The sequence below is a fragment of the Peromyscus leucopus genome, chromosome 5, assembly GCF_004664715.2.
Source record: "Peromyscus leucopus breed LL Stock chromosome 5, UCI_PerLeu_2.1, whole genome shotgun sequence".
NCBI lineage: Eukaryota > Metazoa > Chordata > Mammalia > Rodentia > Cricetidae > Peromyscus > Peromyscus leucopus.
In genome coordinates, this window is record NC_051067.1 from 5,033,336 (window position 1) to 5,055,180 (window position 21,845).

The window sequence follows — 21,845 nt, forward strand, 5'->3', positions numbered from 1 at the left end:
CTGGGGTCATAACACACATGACCCCGAGTGGGCAGTGAGGGGAGTCTGAGGTCATAACACACATGATCCCGAGTGGGCAGTGAGGGGAGTCTGGGGTCATAACACACATGACCCCGAGTGGGCAGTGAGGGGAGTCTGAGGTCATAACACACATGATCCGAGTGGGCAGTGAGGGGAGTCTGAGGTCATAACACACATGACCCCGAGTGGGCAGTGAGGGGAGTCTGAGGTCATAACACACATGACCCCGAGTGGGCAGTGAGGGGAGTCTGAGGTCATAACACACATGACCCTGAGTGGGCAGTGAGGGGAGTCTGAGGTCATAACACACATGACCCTGAGTGGGCAGTGAGGGGAGTCTGAGGTCATAACACACATGATCCCGAGTGGGCAGTGAGGGGAGTCTGGGGTCATAACACACATGACCCTGAGTGGGCAGTGAGGGGAGTCTGAGGTTATAATAAGTATGGCCCCCGGAGAATGAACTCTCATCCTTTTTAGCCTCTGCAGACTCCACGTCACTGTCATGTCCCCTGCTTTCTCCAGAAGAAAGTGAAATCTACCCATGGATCTTTGTAAAATCTGTGTGCTGGATCACTCACTGTCCTTGCAAAGAAATTCCTTTCAACACAGGGTGCCGGCAAAGCTGCGCTCCTGTGGGATTAGGAGGCTGTCTCCTTCCCAATAATGAGTTTTTCTTTTCACCGCCAGGAAGCTGAGGACAAATGCTGGACTCAGTCATTGTAACTAATCCAAGCATTCGGAGTAGGCGATGTTCTGATCTCTCTCTTGTCTTTAATCCCTATTTCCTCTTATTTTTACCCTGTTAACTTTATTATGTAGAATTATCGTCATCAACTGTTCAAACTAATAAGGAATTGTTTGTAGTGCTTCTAATATTTATTCATTAAAAAATATGTGACCATAACACATAATTACTTGGCCTTATAGTAAGATCATCTTACAGGATAAATACTGATTTAAAAAAAATGGAAATTTCACCAGAAGTGGTGACATGTTCCTTTAATCTCAGCACTTGGGAGGCAGAGGCAGGTGGATCTCTGTGAGTTCAAGCCAGTCCAGTCTACCTGGAGAGTTCCAGGTTCTGCCAGGGCTACACAGTGAAACCTTGTCTCCATTTATTTTCTCGGAACTTTGATCCCATGCATGAATCGTATTTTTAAATGCTTTCTCCTCTCTCTGTTACTTCAGGTAAACTAGTGTGCTATAGATGGTTCCCAAGGAAGAAATGCCAATGAAGAGCCCAGGCTGAAGAAATCTGACAGTACTACAGCCAACATAAATCACAGCAGAACAGCTCTGAAAGCTGTGGGCCTCTGGGCCAGACAAGTCACTCTCCACAGACAGGTCCTGGGAGCCGACATCCCTGCCCCAGCCTCAGGATGGATCAAGCATGCAGAGGGAAAGGGAGCAGTGGGCAGACACCGAAGAGGACTGGGCCAGAGCGAGGCTTCGGGGTCTCTGTGAGGCTGTCTCTAGCTGGCGCGGCTTGTGACCACGGTTAGAAGGTGAGAGCAAAGCAGAGCCACAGCGGGCAGCACTCAGTTTCCCCTCCAGTGCTTCACCCTTCCCTGTCATCTCTACACAAGGCACAAGATCACTCTGGAGTCAAAAAACAAGCATGCTAGCAGGAGTGATCCCAAGCATTAGAGGCTGCTGTGTGACTGTGATGTGGAGTTATTGTACAGAAAGAAGGACTGTGTCTATGTCTTTTAAACAGATCAGTTATAAAATCCCTTATTCATGGAACATGATTATTTAAAAACCACATTTCTGAGCTAGCTGGCTCACTCCTAGCAGAAAGCAGAAGGGTTGTTGGCAAGAGGTGTGGGAGCAGGCATGGGTCTGGCTGTTTGACGTCCACGTCCAGAATTATATACCCCAAAGACCTCTAGGAATGGATACTGGGATGGCATAGCACACAGATGCACAAAACGCCAGTAGACCAAACATTCAAAATGCTTGAAATGCATACATTTTGTAGAAGCCTTGTAATTGAAAAATAATAACTGGGGGAAACTGGAGTACAAACTGTTTACCTCTAGAGTCCAGAAGAACGGTTAGAAACCTGCTAAACAAAGTAGACAAGTCTCCTGGACATGTAACAACTGTAGAAAAAGACTGTGACCTGAATGTCAGTGGTTAAATCTGCCTCTTCCCTGCTCAGCACACAGATGGTCAATATCCCAAACAACCAAGCACACCAGGCGAGATGAGCACACTGGGCAAACCAGCCCAGAGGCATTCCACCGTGCAGTAACGGGATGGACGCCATTCATTCCAACCTGCGCTCTCAACCACAGCGTCTGCACAATGCCAAGGTCAAGGGAAATCCTTTTGCTTTCTTAAAGTTCCTCCTCAGCCTCACAAAATCCCCCTCAAAATACAGTTGAGGACAGTCAAAATCTAAAAGAAAAGGGTAAACTGAGTCAAGCATTTTACATGCATTTGCTTAATTCAGCCTCACAATGTCCTACAAGAAAGGTTCTGTGGTTACCCCCTTTTCCAGACAAAGAAGCAGAAACAGGAAGTGAATCAACAGAGGCTTCTTGACCCACTTCCTAGAGCACCTAGCAACATGTCCTTCCTTACAGCAGTAACCACACCCTGAGAATGTGGAAATAAACTTGACCATCTGCTTGCCCATGCCACCTGAGCCAATTAGGTTTTTATTACAAACAAAAACAAAAACAAAAAACCTTCACCTCAGCCAGAATGGCTATCATCAAGAAATCTGACAACAAGCATTGGAGAGGACGTGGGGGAAGAGGAACCCTTATTCTCTGCTAGCGGTGCAAATTAACATACCCATTATGGAAGTCGGTTTCCTCAAAAAATAAAAGCAAAATTTCCACATGACCCGCTATTCCACTCCTGGGCATATACCTGAGAGCTCTCTATCCTCCCAGAGACATTTGGACATCTGTGTTCACTGAAGCTCTGTCTGTGAGAGCAAGGAAATGGAGCCAGCCTACACACCCATCAGCAGAAGGATGGATAGCAAAAACCTGGCACATGTATAAAGTGGAATATTATTCAGCTCTAAAGAAAAATAAAATCATGAATTTGCAAAAGAATAGACTTAGAATGTATAATATTCATTTGAGCCACCCAATCTCAAAAAGAAAAAGAGAGCAGCCTGCCCCTCAGATGAGGCTCCCAGCCTATGATGTCTATGTGCTTGTGTGGTATAGTAGAACACTTAGAAATGGGGGGGACAGAGGTAACCATGAAGGGTGGAATGCAGCTAAAAGACACGTGAGTTAGAAGAGAGGGCAGAAAGCAAATCATTTTTATAGTTTTAACTCTGTCGTGTTTCTTCCCTTTAGTGGTGAATAAGTGCATAAAACTATATTTGGCAGCGAATGTGTAAAAGTTTAAGCGAGGCTCACAGCTTCAGAATGACCATTCTAACTGTATGGAAGGTGTAGAGTTTGGAACTGGGCAAGTGTTTGGGTGGCTTCCTTAATCTACCTGTGCAATGCTTACGATGGAGTTATTGTTTTAATGATTTAAAAATAAAGAAAAATGGTGAGAAAGGGAACTTTCATAACATCAGGGTTCTCCCAGGATAGAACAGCGGTGGGGGAGGAGGAGAAGAGATCACATCCCGTGCTCATGCTGTCCTTGCTGGGAACATGGCTTGCCATGTGTCACATCCCTGCAGAGTAAGGTGAGGCTCTGCTATGAAGGAGCTTGAACAGCATGGTGAGCCCACTGCATGCTTTCAGGAAATGCACCCTGTAGTGGGTAGCCGGTCCAGCTTTGAGCTGGAAGTACTATCTCCTTTGAGGCTTCAGTAACTGTCACGCCTACAAGGTGGAGCCGAGCACTCAGGGAGCACGCAGGGAGGATGCAGGATGGTCTGGGGGCTAAGCTTGCCAGGGAACTGAGACTGGACTTAGCTGTTCCCTGTTTCAGGAATGGAACCATGTAGTTGTTCCCTGGTTATATGGAACTCTGCAGGCGGGTTTAGGTACCCGCCAGCCAGGGAGGAGGCTGAGGGTGCAAGCCACCCAGGCTTTTGGAATTTGCCCCATGTTGGGCACCAGATATTTGTTTAAATATTAAGGCCACTCCACATAGTTAAAAGGGAGGCTTATTTTGTGGGGTAACTTACAAGTGAAGGGATAGGTTACAGGGTTTGGGAAAAGTGTAGCGCAGTCCAGCAGTATTCTCTGGAGAACTCTCCTTGGTCTACCTCCAGTGTCCAGGGTCCAGGAATCAAGAGAGCTTACCCATCCAGCCAGATCTCAGGTCTTCAGGGGTCCTCTCTCAGTTCCACCTTGTAGGCATTACAGTTACTGAAGCCTCAAAGGGGGTGGTACTTTCAGGTCAAAGCTGGAATGGCTACCCACTACAGCACCCCATGATGATGCTGTTCTAGAGCATTCTCCCAGCTCAATACCACAGTGACACCTGTTAGATGAGCTGGTCCATAGACTCTCCACTCTGGGGAGTAGCCTAAGCAGCTTGAAGGTACTCCTTCCTTATTCTTTTACCAGGTGAGGTGAAGATTGGGCCGAGGGACAACAGAAGGCTCCTACCTGAGGCATACCCTTGCTTCTTGGCCAGGTGTCCAGGTCTCAGAAACATCAAATCTACCACTGGGGCCTATAAGGTCTGTTCTTTTGAGTCTCACCTCCTGAGGGAAAACTATGCCATGGGTATGCACATCTCTAACCATGATGGTGTGGAGAGAGGCTTTTCTATGGTGGTATACTGGGAAAGCAGGTATGATGTCTAGATTGTGCATCATTATGAAACTGACAGTAATGTTGACCTCTACCATGAGACCCATGACTCTACCAATTTGAGACCTTTCTTATCAGAGGACAGCATTACAGTCAGTTTCATAATAATGCCCACTCCTTTAGAAATTCTTAACTTCCAAAACCCATGGGGAATCTAAACATATATAAGTATATATTTACATATAAATACATAACATTATATAAACATAAACAAATGGATGTTATTTAAGTCATGGAGGAATTATCTGTTTGGATCTTTCAACACCATCTGTTCACCTATAGATCCCTCCACTCTATTTCTAAAAGCTTTCCAATCTCATATGGCAGTTATTTTATGATCAGTTCTGCAAACAACTATAAAAATTTCTCAGATGCAAAGTCGCGTTGATCACTATAAATGCAAATGAAGCCCCATGCAATGTGCAAGCATCAGCCTGATGCGTCTTGACTGCAAAGACACAGACACATACAGTAGCAGGTAGGGCGCTGAACTGCCCCCAGCACTGTGTGATTCTGCTTCTGACATTTACAGCTCTTAGAGAAAAGTGAACAACCTCTGCCATCTGCTCTACAAGGAGCATAAATCCCATCTGAACTCCCATGCCAGCATCACCTTACATGTGAAGCACCGTATGTGCAGCTTCAGAGAGAGCTGCAATTCACTCATGAGGCTATCTGCTATTGGCTACTACACAGCACAGCAGCACAGCTCTGCATCAGCACACCCACTCCCTCACTAGAGATCAAATGTCTTCCCTAGACTCATCTCTGCTCTTTCTGCACCTTTCTGCATCTGTGGTCCCTTGTCCTCCCATCTCACCCCTACCATCCTTCTTGTTGAATAAATGTTCATCTGGCCTCACCAATCCTTGGCCTTTTTCCTTTCTACAATCAATTGATTTCTTAGCATGCAAGAACTAACACTGTGCATTTTAATTCTGTGAATGTTATTCGCATAAATAAACACCATAACCTAGTGGCTTCAGAAAACTCACCTCTGGAGATTTACATATTGATGGTTAAGAAACCAAATCGAGTACTCTTATTTGGAATCCTAAAGGATAGATGATAGATTGATAGATAGATAGATAGATAGATAGATAGATAGATAGATAGATAGATAGATAAAGATACAGATATAGATAGAAAGGTGATAGGTAGATGGTAGAGTAGCAGATTCATGAGTGTATCTCCTTATATATGTCCAATGTGTTAAGAAGGAGCAGAAACAAGATGCACAGCTGTCATGTAACTGCTCTCATGCAGCGTGTATCCTAATGGGGTATATGGCAGGTGCACAGTATGCACTGGGAATGCCATGTGACTGGGACACATGGTAGTCTTGTGAGAGCAGGGGAGGGACTGGAAACCTAACAGATAAGGAGAGGTCAGCTGGGAGTGGAAGGCAGGGAGCAGGGGGATGGCTTCAGGCCGCTGGGATCAGCTTGGTGCTGAAACAGCAGAGTGGTCACATCTCAGCACTAAAGTACCAAAGGACTAACAACGCAGGTAACAAGGCCAGGAAATGGCACCGAATCAAGGACACGGAGCTTCTAGGGCTTATGATGAAGATGTTTTGTGCAGGAAAAGAGATAGTGGTGGAGTTTCATTCTTCTACACATAGATGACCAGCTTTCCCAGCACTATTTGTAAAAGAAACATTCAGTGTGCTAATGACCCAGGCTTCACCACTGCACCACTATGGAAGAGTCTTCCTCTACATCATCATGACTAGGGATGTGCACACCTATGGCATGGTCTACCCTCATGACATCAAGTCCAAAGAAAAGACCTCCTGGGCCCCATTGATTGATTTTATATCTTTAGTAGGGGATCCTAAGGCCCTGGACAGAGGCCAAGAAGGGAGTGTGTGGTCTTCAGGTAGGAACCTCCTGGTGTCCATTGAATGTTTCCTCGCCTCATGTGAAAGAACATGGTGGAAATGCACAGAGTGAGTACCTTCAAGATGCTCAGGATACTCCCCAGAGCTAAGGGCCTGCAGACCAGTGGGTCCATCACCCGTCATTGCCATTTCAAGAGAGGAGACTGCCCTAGAACAGGGTAAATAAGGGGTGTTGCCTTGCCTAGTTTTGTGTCAACTTGATGAAAGCTAAAACCACTTGAAAAAGGGAACCTCAACTGAGAAAATGCCCCCACCAGACTGGCCTGTGGACATTTTCTTTATTGATATTTATGGGGGAGAGTCCAGCTCACTATGGGAAGTACCACTCCTGGGCTGGTGGTCCTGGGTTCTATAAGAAAGTGGGCTGAGCAAACCATAAGGAGCGGGCCAGGAAGCAGCACTCTTCCATGGCCTCTGCTTCAGTTCCTGCCTCCGGGTTCCTGCTCTGATTTTCCTCAGCGGTGGACTGTGATGTGGAAGTGTAAGCTAAAATAAACCCTTTCCTCCTGAAGGTGCTTCTGTCTTGGTGTTTACCACAGCAGTAGAAACCCTGACTAAGACAGGTGGATTTCTCGAGAAGATCCAGTGGGGCCACCGGGTTGTTTAGACGGCTTTGAAGAAAACAAAGCGGTGTGTGGAGCTCAGACAGAATTATAGCTTAAACACATTAGGTGAAAACAACCAAGATTCAGTACAGCGGGTATAAACAGACGTGTCTGTGTCTGCGTCTGTGCTAGAGCACACGCAGACTATTTCTGGAAGGAGAAACAGACTGAGACGATAGAGGAGTTGCATTGGAAAGGGAAGAGAGACTAACGTTTCAGAAGATACTCATTCATACTGCTTTCATTGTTTGTGATGTTTAATATTACTTTCTTAAAGTTGATCCCCAATAAAATCACATATAATAAAATTAATGCATTTCAGAGAAAATACATAAAAATCATCCTAAGGAATTCAAAAGGCTCTTGGGCTTTAGAAAGAGTGAATGTGTCAATCAGAACTAATCCTGGGCAGTGAGTGAAGGAGAGAGGGGATCCACCTGGCCATGCTGCCCTGATGGAGATGGAGCCTCCACCAAGCTTAGCCTAATCCTGCCAAACGTCTTAACTATAAAGTTAAATGCCCTGGGCTCTGATTCCAAGATCGCTAAGTGAGCGTTCAGTCATAATTTGTTCTTCTTTAGAGATCTGCTGTGCAGAAAGAGATTTTTATGCTGATCTCTGTGTTCTATCCCATGCAATAATTATGTGGACTCTTTATATTGCAGCATAATGACAACCAAGAAGCATGGAGGAGTGGGGAGTGGGGAGACCATTGTCTTTGGGAATGAGAACCCCAGAGAAAGTATTAGCAGTATCATGACAAAAAACCAACACTTTGAAAAGGCCGGTACCACCCCCACACCCATTCTGGCTATAGAGCTACACATGCTAAGTGGGGAAGGAGGCAGGCACGCAAACTGGGAGGCTACCACGGTATCTTAAGGAGAAGATGATGGTGGTGGAAGTTAAATTGTTTTTAATTAAATATTTATTTGACATTTGTTTTCCCTCCCAGATTGTAAGCTCCCCAAACAGGCAAGGTCAACCTTTCTCATCACATCCCAAGTACTGAGCACAGTGTGCCACACAAAGTAAAAGCCTAGTAAATATTTAAAGAAGGCCGGGCGGTGGTGGCGCACGCCTTTAATTTCAGCACTCGGGAGGCAGAGCCAGGCGGATCTCTGTGAGTTCGAGGCCAGCCTGGGCTACCAAGTGAGCTCCAGGAAAGGCGCAAAACTACGCAGAGAAACCCTGTCTCGAAAAACCAAAAAAAAAAAAAATATTTAAAGAAAGGAGGATGGGTAAGGGGGGAGGGAACAAGATGGACAGGAGAGCTAAAAAGAAGAGAATATGTTTCTTTAAGAAATGTTTGAGTTGAATTTATATGAATGACTACAGTAATTTAAAGAGAGAGAGAAATCCAGGTTTCTGGCCTGTGATGCTAAGTGGGCTGTGGCATCATCCATTAAGGGAAGGGACAGCAGATGGGCTAGGGACAGTGACCACAAATTTAATTTGGAAGTGCTGAGCGCTATATACTATTGCATATCCAGAAGGATTGATCAGTAACAGTTGAGCACACAAACCCAAAGATCATCACTGAATGTTCATGAAAACATTCATTAGCATGAAAAGGCAGCAGGAGCCATGCCTGAGAATGGAGGAGCCCAGCACAAGGATCCTTGAGGTCAGACCTCGAACAAAGTTTTTCAAAGTCCAAATACCATCTCCTGTAGAGGGCTCCTTCCACTTTCACCAGGCTCCTTTACCCATTTTCTGTGTTAACCTTATTCAATCTGAGTTCAGCTGAAAGAATGGTGGTCTAAATCACAGGTCACCTACCCAGAAAGAGCAAAAAAGCAAGATTGCTCCACAAACAATTAAGCATTTGCCACCAAATCGCCGCCCCCTCTTTGTGTGTGTGTGTGTGTGTGTGTGTGTGTGTGTGTGTGTGTGTGTCTGTCTGTCTGTCCGTCTTTCTGTCTGTGTCCTAGGAACATGAGGAGGGGATGAAAAGTACCACAGACAGGCCGGGCAGTGGTGGCGCATGCCTTTAATCCCAGACTCGGGAGGCAGAGCCAGGCGGATCTCTGTGAGTTCAAGGCCAGCCTGGGCTACCAAGTGAGTCCCAGGAAAGGTGCAAAGCTACACAGAGAAACCCTGTCTCAAAAAACAAGAAAGAAAGAAAGAAAGAAAGAAAGAGAGAGAGAGAGGGAGGGAGGAGGGAGGGAGGAGGGAGGGAGGGAGGGAGGGAGGGAGAGAGAGAGAGAGAGAAAGAAAGAAAGAAAGAAAGAAAGAAAGAAAGAAAGAAAGAAAGAAAGAAAGAAAGAAAGAAAGAAAGAAAGAAAGAAAAGTACCACAGACATAAGGAGCTGAAAAGTCACAATGGAAAGAGCCATAGCACCCAAGTGTGCTTGTCAGTTTGGACTGCTACAAACAAAAAATGTGTAAATAAGTAATTTTTGACAACAGAACTTTATTGTTCATAGTTCTGAAGGCTGACAAGACCAAGATCAAGGTCCCAGCAGATGCAGTGTCTAATGGGGCCTATTTATCACAAGTGGCACCTTCTATGTATCTCTTCATGTTGTAGAAAGAGCAACTGAACTCTCAAAAGTCTCTTTTTAAAGCACTCAATCTATTCATGAAGGGTCTGCCATCTCCTGACACCACTGCTTTGAGGATCAAATGTCAACATATGAATCTAGAGGTGGGCATAAACATTCAAGCCTTAGAACAAGGGACACAAAACTTTCTGTAGCACCCTAGAGAGGTCCTAGGGCAGCTTTGAAGTGAAGCTGGATCCAACTAAAGAGTAACTGTGGTTTGTTGGCTTGGTTGATGTTTTCTGTTCAGTTGGCTGGTCGTGTGGTTGTGTGGGTGGATGGTTTGTTAGGTAGTTGTGGATGGGTTGGACAGTTGGATGAATGGGTTAGTGGCTGGTTGTGTGGGTGGGTGGCTGTGTGATTGTGTGGGGTGTGTGGTTAGTTAGGCAGTTTGTTGGTGGGTTGGGCTGTTGGGTGGATGGATAAGTAGTTCTTTGGTTGGTTTGTGGTGCCAAGGATTAAGCCTAGACCCTTGAGCATGCTGGGTGTGCCTTCTACCATGGAGTTACTTCCTCAGCCGTTTGTTTGTTTTGGAGAGAGGTGCTTGGTTGTGTTTTATTTTTATTTTTTAATCATACCCTGCCAGGGAATCTAAAGGTCACCATGCCAAACTCTCTTGCTCACACATAACAAATGAGTAAGGCAACTTCAGCAAAGAAACACAACCTGTGTACAGTGCGCAAGAGTCCCATTTGGCTATGATACCTCTCTTACCTCACAGAGGACTCTGGGGTCTGTAAAGTAGAAACAACCCCTGTGACAAGGCTTAGGCTTTCTGATCTTTGAAAATATTTGTTCATTTATTTACTTGTTTGTATGTGTGTACACACGTGTACATGTAGGTGTATGTGTGTATGTGTTGTACGTGTGTGTGAAGTGTGTTCAGAGAACACCTGGCAGGAGACAGTCTACCCATGGGTCCTCAGCCTTGGTGACAAGTCACCTTAACTGCTGAGCCATTTTGCTCTCTAGTTCTTTTGAAAAATTATTTTTCCTGATTTTACCCTTTAACATTGCACCGTATTTCACAAGTCATGTGAAAACTGAAATCCCAGCATCCTTTGATTCAGAACGATTTCCATTTGTGTTGAAAGCCCATCAGAGACTCAGGAGATGCACTAACATTTACAAACTTCACTCTGAGATGTCCCATCAGGTCATGGGCAAGCAAGCAGTGTAGTGATTGAAATGAAATTAAAAGAGTAACTTAAAGCAGCTAAGTTTCCACTGCCAGGAGTTTTATAAATCACCATAATTCAGCCTGAAGAATCACACAGAGCACAGTTTTAGCAGAGATTTATATATTCATAGTCACAGGGTTCTATCATTCTGGGGTATATGGGTATGCAGCAAAGGCTGGGCTTCTAAAAGTTAACTGATCTGTATTTGAAATAGAAAAGGAACTCTAATAGAGTGAATTAATAGTTTTGTTACCTAGAAGAAGATTAGAAAGTACTAAAGTCGTTCAAATCATGTCTCTCTTAACAGTATAACAGACTGTAAAGGAGCTGGATGAAAGTGGGGGTGGGGTAGGAGAGGAAAGAATGGGATGAAATATCAGTGCACCCCCTCCCCGCACCATGGTGCTTAGTCTGAACATTTATTCAGATCTCCAGAGCTTTTTTGCCTGAGTTCTGAAAAGCAAATCCAGGCAACTACAACTGAGGAGATGACTGGGCCCTCAGTGGGTTGCTGGAGTTCCACCCCTATGCCCTCCTCCATTGGAGCCCTGGGCAGACAGGTGAGCCTTCCAGTCCCTCAGGGGCTGTCAAGTCGCCACCCACTTCAGTGCAAAGTTTTAAACCTACAGAAGTGTCTGCCCATCCCAAAGAGCCCATCAGACCCATCTTGGGCAACACTCCCAAGGAAACCTGAGCTCTGTCTTAGAGGCGTTTCCTCACTGGAACATCCTGAGCTGTGACAACACACAGGACAGCAGCTAAGTGGACCCTGAGGTCTGCTCACTCACTCAGCTGCTGAGCTGGGTCTGGTGTCTTAAGGCATTGAGAAGGAGGGGTGAAAGGGAAGCCAGGAAAGGATAAGTAAGTACTCTCTGGCCACGGGTCTCTATGGGAGCTAGCAGAGTATATAAAGGCTGTGGGTCCCAACTGTGACAAAGACTTCTTTCTGTCCTGTGTTCTGTGCTCACTCTCAAGTATCAGCCAACCACACTGGTCCATTTGGCATTCCTCATCTGTGCCAAGTCATGAGGACTTTTCTTTGTAGCCCAACTTTGTGTAAGAGCTGTGTACTGAAGAGGACTGCATATGCACGTACATTTTTTTTTCAGTGTAAGGTCAACACAAAAAGGTATGTCTTCCTGTGTGAAGGTAGAGTCATTGCTTTGGAATCTGTATGGCCCGGGCCTCCATAATTACATTGTTGCACATAAAATGTGTTTGCACAGAGCTAGCCATCCCAAGCTTGTCTTCCCCTTGCTGAAAATGTTCTAACAATGCTTGTCTGGAGTTAGACTACTGTGTGAATACAAAGAGCAGAGGAGAGGTCCCCAACAGAGAGGCCGCAACACGCACTTGGTTGGAGGACCCAGAACTTCTCACTCGGGCAGTGAGGAGAATGGAGGCTCCAGGACCGCTTCTATGATCTCGATCGGAAGCAGCCTTTCTGAAGCCGGGCCCTGACACCTCATCTCGTTAGGCCAGCATTGCCATGCCAACAGCCTAGTTAGCGGCTCACATTTTAAAAGACATAGTTTGGGGAAGTTCAGAGCAAAACACACCTGTATCACACTTTGACACAAAGGCTTTCAGAAATGAACTGCTGACTCTGAGCACCAGGTATCTTCTCTTCTTCCACTGCTGGTGCCAGGACTGTAGCCCCCGCCCCTAGCTGAGGCTGCAAAGCCAGGAGAAACTTGTCTGAGCCTTAAAACCACAGCTCTCCACTTACATGGAGGCCAGAGCCCTCGAGACTAAGGAACCAGTTAGTAGTGCCTGGTGTGGGGTCTCAAAAGTCACAGCTCCCTGTCTCCATGAGGGACTGGTTTTGAAACACCTCAAGAAAGGACTTACTATCTGCACGCTATCTGTCTTTGGAGAGATGTGATAACTTCGGGAATATTCATGCACTCGTCTCCAGATCAATATTTATGATTTCCCAATCTCTTGGACACTCCAGAGAGTGAGGTAAGTGGTGGTGGTGGGGGCGCGCGGGGGGGGGGGGGATCCTGATGGTGTAGGATCTTTGCCTTTTTAATGGAGATCGACCAGCAATCCGACCAGCAATCAAATGTGGGTCTAAAATTATCGGGTTGCTTCAGTGGGCAGAGCACAGAGCTCTGCCATTTGGGCAGAAAGGTGAGATTTGTATTTTAAAATAGCTTGACAAAGTAGATCATAAAAAAATGACCGGGCAACTATTAGTAATCTATAATTCTAGGCTCTTTTGTGCTCTCTCTCTCTCTCTCTCTCTCTCTCTCTCTCTCTCTCTCTCTCTCTCTCTCTCCCCCACATACACACATGCACATACACACCAAACAAAAATTTTGCCATCCATAAATAATCTCTCTCCTATATCCCCTTACTGACATAGTTAGTAATCAAGAGGCACTAGATACTAACATTGCTCAATGAGCTGGCAGATACAACGCCATATTCTACTCCATGACTTTTGAACCTACAAAGAACATTCTAGAGATGAAGAAGAGCCAACATAGCCTAAAGATGAGGGCAGTGTATGGTCCCCAGTAATGGCTTGATAATGTTTCTCTCCTTAATAAGCAGTAAGTTCAAATCAGGGAAAATGACTTGCTACTTAATGCAAAAAAAAAATTAATGAGACAAGGAGAAATTCAATTTTTCTTCCCCAGCTAAACAAAAACTCTAGGTTTTATCCTTCAATAACCTAGATGTAGTCAGAGACCATACAGACTGTCCCTAAGGGGAAAGAGGCCTTGACCATCAGCTGCTGAGCCAACTCTTCGCCTTCGCCAACAACTTTACCAGAGAATAGTGGAAGAGATACAACAAATGGTTCATGAGATGGACGCAGCGAACAGCCTTAAACAGACCTACATGCAGCACAGGGAGCTCTGAGCACATTGCTCCAACCTCCCACCGCCTGCTTGTAACAATATATAACCCAGCTCTTCTCTTGACTCTGAGCACTCTGAATTCCCATAAGGAAGTATCGCTTTCAGAGAAGAAGAAAATCAAACACATTTTCCTGTACATTCAGTGATGGGAGGTGGGAGAGAGCAGGGTCAGAAGGGTCGCGGGGCTTTCTCATTGTTTTCCCAGCACAGCAGAATGAGACTGGAGGTATGAGAGTGAAAGAACTCCGGACGGTGATCCTGAGTGAGGTCTGTACACACCTCCACTATGTGGACAGCAAGACTGTGCCTCCAGCTTGCAAGCTGTAGTAGAAAATGAAGAACTCTGCAGCTGTTAAGAAGCCCAGAGGGACTTGTGCAAGCACACCCCAGGTGTGCAAGCACACCCCAGGTGAAAGTCCTGACTCTTAAGTGCAGAACAACTGCAGCCCAAAGTCCTCGAGCCACCGACGGAGGAGCTGTGGAGTGAGTGCCACACTGACGCGTTTGGCTGCATCTTTGTGAATGCCAGGATGTTTTAAACACAATTAATTGCAACAGCAAAGCCTATTAAAGTGCCAGGGCCAAAATCAATGTATTAATGGCACGGCATTACCGTGCTTAACCAGGCAATGGTAAAATGCACATAAACGCTCTGGCAATAGAAGCTGTGGATTCTATTTATGTTGTGCTAAGATAAGTAAATATTAGACTTGGTTCCAATCATTGCCCTCAATTCAGAGAATACTACCCAAGAAGTGGAACTTTCAGAAAAAGATCCCTATTGGCCTTCATAAACATATGCAATTTTAGAATGCTCAGCTTCCATAATGTAGGCTACAGAATGCTGCAGGCCTGGACATTGAAAAAGGCTTACCATGGTAAATCTGTTTTAGCTATAAATTAAGATGGCAAACTTAACTATGCCTTTTACCTGACACTTGGGTGAGATTTAACATTACCCTTTGCAGTGCACCTTGGCATCTGACACAATGGGAACCTAAGTGGCCATAATCCCAATGACTTTGCACTTACATGTGACATTAGCACTGTTTTAAAAGTTAATTTAGCACTACTATGGCATTAACCATTTACACACATCAGTAGCTGCCACTTAGCAATGGGATGTTGAGCATGTATTTGTGATCCTCACAGAGAAATTCCCATCTAGACAGATCAGCTTAGCCAATAAAGAATGTAAGACATGCGGTTGCACCAAGATTTCTAATAAAATACATTCAAACAATGACTCTGATGTCATAGTGTCAAGTTGACTTCAACTCTATGCAAACACGGTGTCCTACCTGTTACCTAATCTATGCATTTATTTTCAAAATATTCTAACACTTCCCCCTATGCACCCTAAGGGACACACATCATAGTTGAAAATACAGATACTAAAAGACACTATATCTTTCAATATATACAGTAGGCTGTTGCTTTAGCATATTCTGAAGGAGGATTACAGGCATCACTCCAAAGGCCGGAAACATATAACTTCAGGGGTATACTGATAAACTAATTTGCTAGCCCAGACTACAATTAGGGATAGCACTGGACCAAATAACAAAGTTTTTAAAACATGGAATTTAGTTCCAACTTTAGCTTGTATCCTCTGGCCAAGTTGTTCAAACAAATGTTATCATGTAGGAAAAGGAGCACAGATGGGTCATATTAGGCTGAGAGTGAAACTAACTCAACTATTGATATTATTTTGAGTTCAAAATAATTGGTGCTTTCCAAAGAAGCATTGCAATACATTTTACAGATAAAGACGCTCAGTGGCCGATAGATAGGATCAAGCACCATGGAGGGGCTAAGTATACAAAAGTACCTTCTTCCAGACCTGATGGATATCACCAACCAACTCCTGCATCCCAAATACTCAGCCACACACACTTCTCAGCTCCCTCAATATCAATGGATTTTCAAATCAGAGGAAGAAGTATAAAACCAGACTAGGAACTAGGGTGTCACAATAGAATGAATGACTGGGACTTCAGTGAATACTTGTTTAAATAGGAAGCTGCCTTCACATAGAAAAGAAGTCACATCATCCAGAAGAAAGCAAACACAGAATGCTCCGTCCAAACTGTTGGTTTTGTGTGTGCACCAGGCAGAAAGCTCAGGAAAGTCAGCCCCGGTGCTCTGTCGATTTAGAGATACTTTCCTTTCTTTTTAAGCTGGTCTTAAAATGTTAGAGTATAACAGCTGACGTGAGAATCGAGCACTATGTCTCATTTCTTTCTTCATTCAGTGTCTCTCACTGAATTAAAAACAAACAAACAAACAAACAAAAAATAACGCTGCAGTATCCAGCGTGTAAATGCACTTTCTTAGTCTCCAACCCCCAGGAAGGCTCTGAGTTCCACAAGGCCCTGCCATCTGGCTGACACCGGCCTTCGAAAAGGCAAGGGTTCTGAGAAAGGCCATAGACTCTTCAGACAAGCCCAGCCCTGGACAGGCCTTGCCAGGGCCATACCCACCCGGCACTCCCGCTGGGCTGCTGAGCTGCTTGTAAAACACTGGGAATCGGCACCCTGGACTCAGCTGCTCACGAAGATCGGCTCAGCTATGGCAGGCCTGCGCACTCCACTCTGCTCTGCTCTCATTTCCTTCTCCCCGAGTCCTACAGCACAGCCGCCCCCAGCAGAACAGCAAGATTAGGAAGGACTCTTACTTACATTAAAAAACCAAAACAGGTTATCAATGCCTTTGGCACTGGCAGATGCACTGGCAGAAAACACTTGTACCTTGGGGGGAGGGGGTGCATGCGCACTCGCCAACCGGAAGGCCACAGCCCAAGCCCCACTTTCAAGGCTGCCTCTCTCAATCTCAAACACTGTGACGATCACCCAGGAAACTTAGCTTTATAATCCTCTACACAGATGAATAAAACCTTGTGTTCATGAGACATAAAACGGCAAAATCTCTGGGAAAGGAAACAACAGGACCTCCAACACAGGTGACCTAGGAATATGGAGAAAGGACTGTTGAGTCCTGCTTGGTAATGAATTTGTCACAAGACATCCAACAGAAAGAAAAATACATTTCTCTGCTTCTCCATCAAGCTGGAACAAGCTGGAACCTTTCTAGGGACAGGAAGGTCCAAGACTGAGGCTGCTATCCGTTAGGGTGCACGAGGCTTTGCCATCCAGTCCAGTCCTAGAGAATTAGTCAACGGGCAATTAAGATTTATAATCCAAATGGTCTCAAAATCGTATCTCTGAGAAGTCAAGTTCAAATTAAATCAGCCCAGGCTTTTAGGTTCCCATGATCACATTTTCTGTTTGAGCGAGTGCTTTTCGACACTCGGAATTTCTCCTCTTACAGAGCATTCTCAGAGCATCTCTGGAAGCAATCTCCCAAGCAGAATCCGATAGAGGCGATGAAAAGGGAGACTGGTCACCTCCAAACCTCAGGAAAAGACGTTAAGGGAGAGACCCGTACTTCCTTCAACCAATTTCTGAAAGTCAGTGATTTTAACCTCCTTTCTGGTAAATATTACTGGAACTTCTCACCACACACACACACACACACACACACACACACACACACACACACAGAGTATTTTACCCCCCAAAAAAATGTTCCACTATAATTATCATATATGGACAGCCTGAAACACACCCTTCAGAACTTTGAAATGAAAATACACGTGGAGTTCCCTCCCAGGAACAGAACATAGGTGCACTTATGATTATATTTCTCTACATATGAAATCTTAGTGTCACTCTTCACCAGCTGGCAGCCTTAAGCCAGTAAAACAGACAGGTAAGTGGCAGGTGCCACCCTTCTGGTCTCACTTCTCACAGTGCTTGGGAAGGCATCCCCATCCAGGGCATATACCTGCCTAAGCCTTGAAGTGGAGGACAGGAAGAAGAAAAAGTACAAGGAACTCACATTTCGGTGATGTTCTCCGGATCGACACTGTTAGGTTCCAACCTTGGAAATGCCACGATGCCAGGAGAAGGCTCTGTACACCAAATCCTAGAGGCACTGCATTTGCAGGACATGGGGCAGGCGAGAGAGGGCCTCCAGAAGCCCATAACCAGCCAACAGAAGCCCCAGAGCCGCGCCATGGCGGGTCCATGCCACCTCGGCCAGGGCGACATCCCTCGCCGCCAGTGCCAGTCAGTCGGAGTGCGTGTCCCTACGCTGAGCCCGGCGTCCCCCGCCGGAGGGGGGAGGCCTTCCCTGCTCCCTCTTGCTGTTCTGTGCCAGTGGCCTCCCGTAGAGTGGTAGAGTGGAGCGTACCAGAGGCTGAGCCTGTCTGGGCTGAGCAGGTTGGCGCGGGCCAAACGGTTCACAGTGGCTGGGACATCGCGGGCCGCGGCTCAGAGCCACAGGGCGGTTGCATGGTCCTACACGCCAGGCACCACTCGGTGAATCTCCCTGGACTCTTTGGGTCGTAGAACCGCTAAACCGGCGCGAATATCGGTGCGCACCTCAGGGCTGAGGACAAACAGACATGGATGAGACTAAGCATAGTGCCTACACACCACCAACTGGGACACAGTCCCTCCACTCTCTCCTCACCCCCACCAGACCCAAGCCTGTAGAATGGATGACCGAGTGCCCAGCTCCCGCCCCAGAATCAACTTGCCCCACAGGGCCCCCCCAGTGTGCCCGCCCTCCCTCCAAGCCTGAGGCCGAGTCAGGAGAGGTCAGGAAAGGGTCTTTGAGAGCAGATCCCATGGCCAGCCAAGCCAAGGACCCTCTAAAGAGGACTCGGAGGCTGCAGCGGCGACGGGGCCCCAATGATGCTGCAGAATCCTCCCCGGCCGCTGGGCGCAGGGTGGGGGTGGGGGGCGGGCAGGTGGCGCGGCACGTCCCACCTGGGGAGCAACTGCGGCAGGGGGACCGTGCCGGCCGAGGCCACCGAGAACTGTCCGTGAGGCTCACCGGGCCTCCCACCCCAAGCGCTGGAAGCAGAGCGCAGCAGCAACAGCAGCAGCAGCAGCAACTGGGCTCTAACCCGCTGCCGCCGCCGCCGCCTCTGCTACTGCTGGCGAAGTGACGTGAGGGCTGACGCAGAGCAGGGGCAGAAACTCCAGAAAATTAGTATGAAATCCAAAAACACACACGCACGCGCGCGCACACACACACACACACACACACACACACACACACACACACACACGCATAGCACCCTCCAGACAAAAGCAAGGCGGAGGGGAGGGAATCTGGGGGCGAGCAGGGAGGAGGAGGCTTGGTGCCAGCGGCTAGGCGCAGACAGCAGCATGTGGGAGTTCACACTCGCGCGCGCGCGCACACACCTTGGCGGGGTAGCTGTGCGGGTGTGCATGTGTGTGCGTGTGCGTGTGTGTCCCTTTAGACCCAGGTACCTCTGAAATGCAGCGTTGCACCGCTGGACGCTTCTTGGATCCCTAATTCTTACATCTCTTCTATACCGCAGTAGAGGCTAGCTCCCCCTTTTTGAAATGGAAGCCGGGCTTGGTTAGGCTCTGAAAAAATGCGCTGATTCTTATTGTAGGAATCCTCCCTTTCCCTCTCCCTCCCCGCTGCTTTCTCCTTTCCCACCCTGCTCAAAAAGGAAAGCAAGCTATTCCCAAAATATAGGGGAGGCAAGCTACACCCCACCCCCCGAAAATAAATATATAATGAGGTGATTTGGCAACCAAGGACCGTTGCCCGGTTCCGGACTACCTATTTGGGGGTGGGTGGCTCCAAAGCTCTCCCTGAAGGGGTTTCTGCCTAGAGAGCGCAGCCTGCAGACACAAGTGTAGCTCCGATGGGCCTTTCTCCAGCCATTTGCGCCATAGGAAGAGCCCAACGTGGGGAAGGGAGCGCGCCTGCTGCGCAGTGGGTTCCCTAAAAGCTCTGCACCGACCCTGGCCTGTGGAGCGGGTGGCTCGGCGTCATCTTCTCTTATTCTTTAACCTGGCAGGATGCCACCATTTGAAGATCACAGCTTCACTACCCACGACACCCACCCCCCACGCGGGGCACCCAAGCCCTGGTCCCCTGCCCTGCCGTACCTTGCGCGTGTTCATGAGCGCGCGCGCATGTGCGCGAACGTGTACCCTGCGCCCGAGCTGCCCCCAGCAGGATGTGCTTCCAGCTACCGAGAGGCCAGGCTCTGGCAGCGCCCTGGAGTCTCACTGGGGACACGTGAGGCGATTCCAGAGGGTCGAGTGACAAACCGTAACTGCTGTGCGGGTGCAATTAAACGACCGCTATGGACCGTTCTCAGGCCTGGTCTGAGCCTCTTCTCACCATTTGCGACTCTGACCGCCCGCATATCCGCAGTCATTTAAAAGGGAATCCGGTAGATGCGCCGCAGTGCCTGACACTTCCGAGGGCTCTGGTGCCCCCACGCGGGGAGAAGAAGCCCAGCACACTCCGGTGCATCAGCCCAATGCCACGGTTCCAATGCCACCATCTCACCAGGAACTGCGCGGCAGGAGCGCTCCAGCACCAGATGCGCAACCGCTGCCGTGCTGTGTGCACGTTGCTGTCCAGATAGTGTGCCTGTTACCCGACCCAGCCTCCTGCCTCGGAAGTCCTCCACACAACACAGGACTATGTGCCGGAGTCCAGTTCAAGACATAAGAATGGTCACCTATTTGCCAGCAAAGGCCAGGAATGAGAAGGATGGAGAAACCAGAGAAGGCAGGGTAAATGTTTGGGTCTCCACACAGCCTTAACATCATGAGGAAATTAAAACCATCTAGCAGGGTTTTCTTCTAGATGCCACAACGCTCAAACGCCTGGCTGAAGCCTGGAGCAAAAGCACAGCAAGTAACCTCATCCCTTCACTGAGCCCTGATACACATGGAGACTGCACCGCCAAGCTTCGGGTCACTCCTCAGGTCGGCCTTTGCTGCCGTGGCAAGGCACAGAAGCCAAAGGCAAAAGTGTCTTTGTCCAGGAGACACAGTGAAACTCAGCCTTGTGCTGTCAGCGTTCTTTGAGGAAGAATTTTCTGGTTACACACACACACACACACACACACACACACACAAACACACACACGTGTGTGTTTAAAATATTTACTTACTGTGCATGTGTGGGCTAGCCAACCATGGCCCAATCAGGACAATTTGCGGAAGCCAGTTCTGTCCTGGGATCAAACTCAGATGAGGCTTAGCACCAAGTGTCATTTCTCACCGAGCCATCTTGCCTCCCTATTGCCAGTGTCTTAGGTGGAGAAACCCCTAGGAACACTGGGCAGAGGGAGGAGTGTACCTTCCTGTCTCCTGAGCACTCTCCCTCCTTCTTTTTCTGTGGTAATGACTGCAGTGTTCATGCAACATCCAAGATTGGCAGTTTTAGTGGGGTTTGTAGACAGTAAGGGTCTAATGAATGTTGGGATATTCACAGAACTCATAGAATGGGCATGTGCTGCTGTTCCATTGGGAGTGTAAGGCTATCCCACAAATTAGAACGTGCAGCCGGCTTCCTGCCTGGTATCCCTTGTGCCCCGTCTCTGTCCATAGTACTTTGTCCTTTAAACTGGTTATTTATAGAAACTGTTTAGAGGCAGGAATTGTTATTCTATTCATTGACCTAGCTCCAGATCACAGTGGCTAAAATGTGTGCTTAATGGTAAATAAAATAAACTGAATTCGAAGCATGCATCGCCTAAGCTTTAACATGGCCACCTATCTGTGTATGCCTTCCTGGACATTGTTCCTCTCATCCTCCAGGCCTGTTCTCTGAGTTCCCATATTTCTTCTAAGAACCTTACTCTCTGCCTCCTCTAGTAACCAGATGTGTCCTTCACTGGGTCAGGGAGGGCATCTCCTTCATTCACACTGGTAACTTAACCATACCATGGACAATCAGGACACGTGGATAATTGATAACTCTTTATTAACTTATAGACTTGAAGATCTATATCAATTTTGAGACCTAAAAGCTGTTACACAGAGTTCATTCCAAGGACCTCCCAGACCTTGGCTTTTGAGGACATGATAAACATTTTTAGGTGGACCATGT

General features: G+C 47.2%; 1 protein-coding gene across 4 annotated transcripts in view; it reads right to left on the reverse strand.

Annotated features, from left to right (window-relative positions):
* Positions 1-18,445, reverse strand: part of Ntrk2 (neurotrophic receptor tyrosine kinase 2) — a 342,416-nt gene extending 323,971 nt beyond the window's left edge. Inside the window, exon 1 of one of the 4 annotated variants that reach the window (XM_028863139.2) lies at positions 17,784-18,445. In XM_028863139.2, coding sequence (XP_028718972.1) covers positions 17,784-17,995 — 212 coding nt within the window. In that variant the 5' untranslated portion in view covers positions 17,996-18,445. The remainder of the gene's footprint in view (positions 1-17,783) is intronic. The other 3 variants (XM_028863143.2, XM_028863146.2, XM_037205677.1) reach the window with 3 other exon arrangements.
* Positions 18,446-21,845: the final 3,400 nt, after the last annotated feature.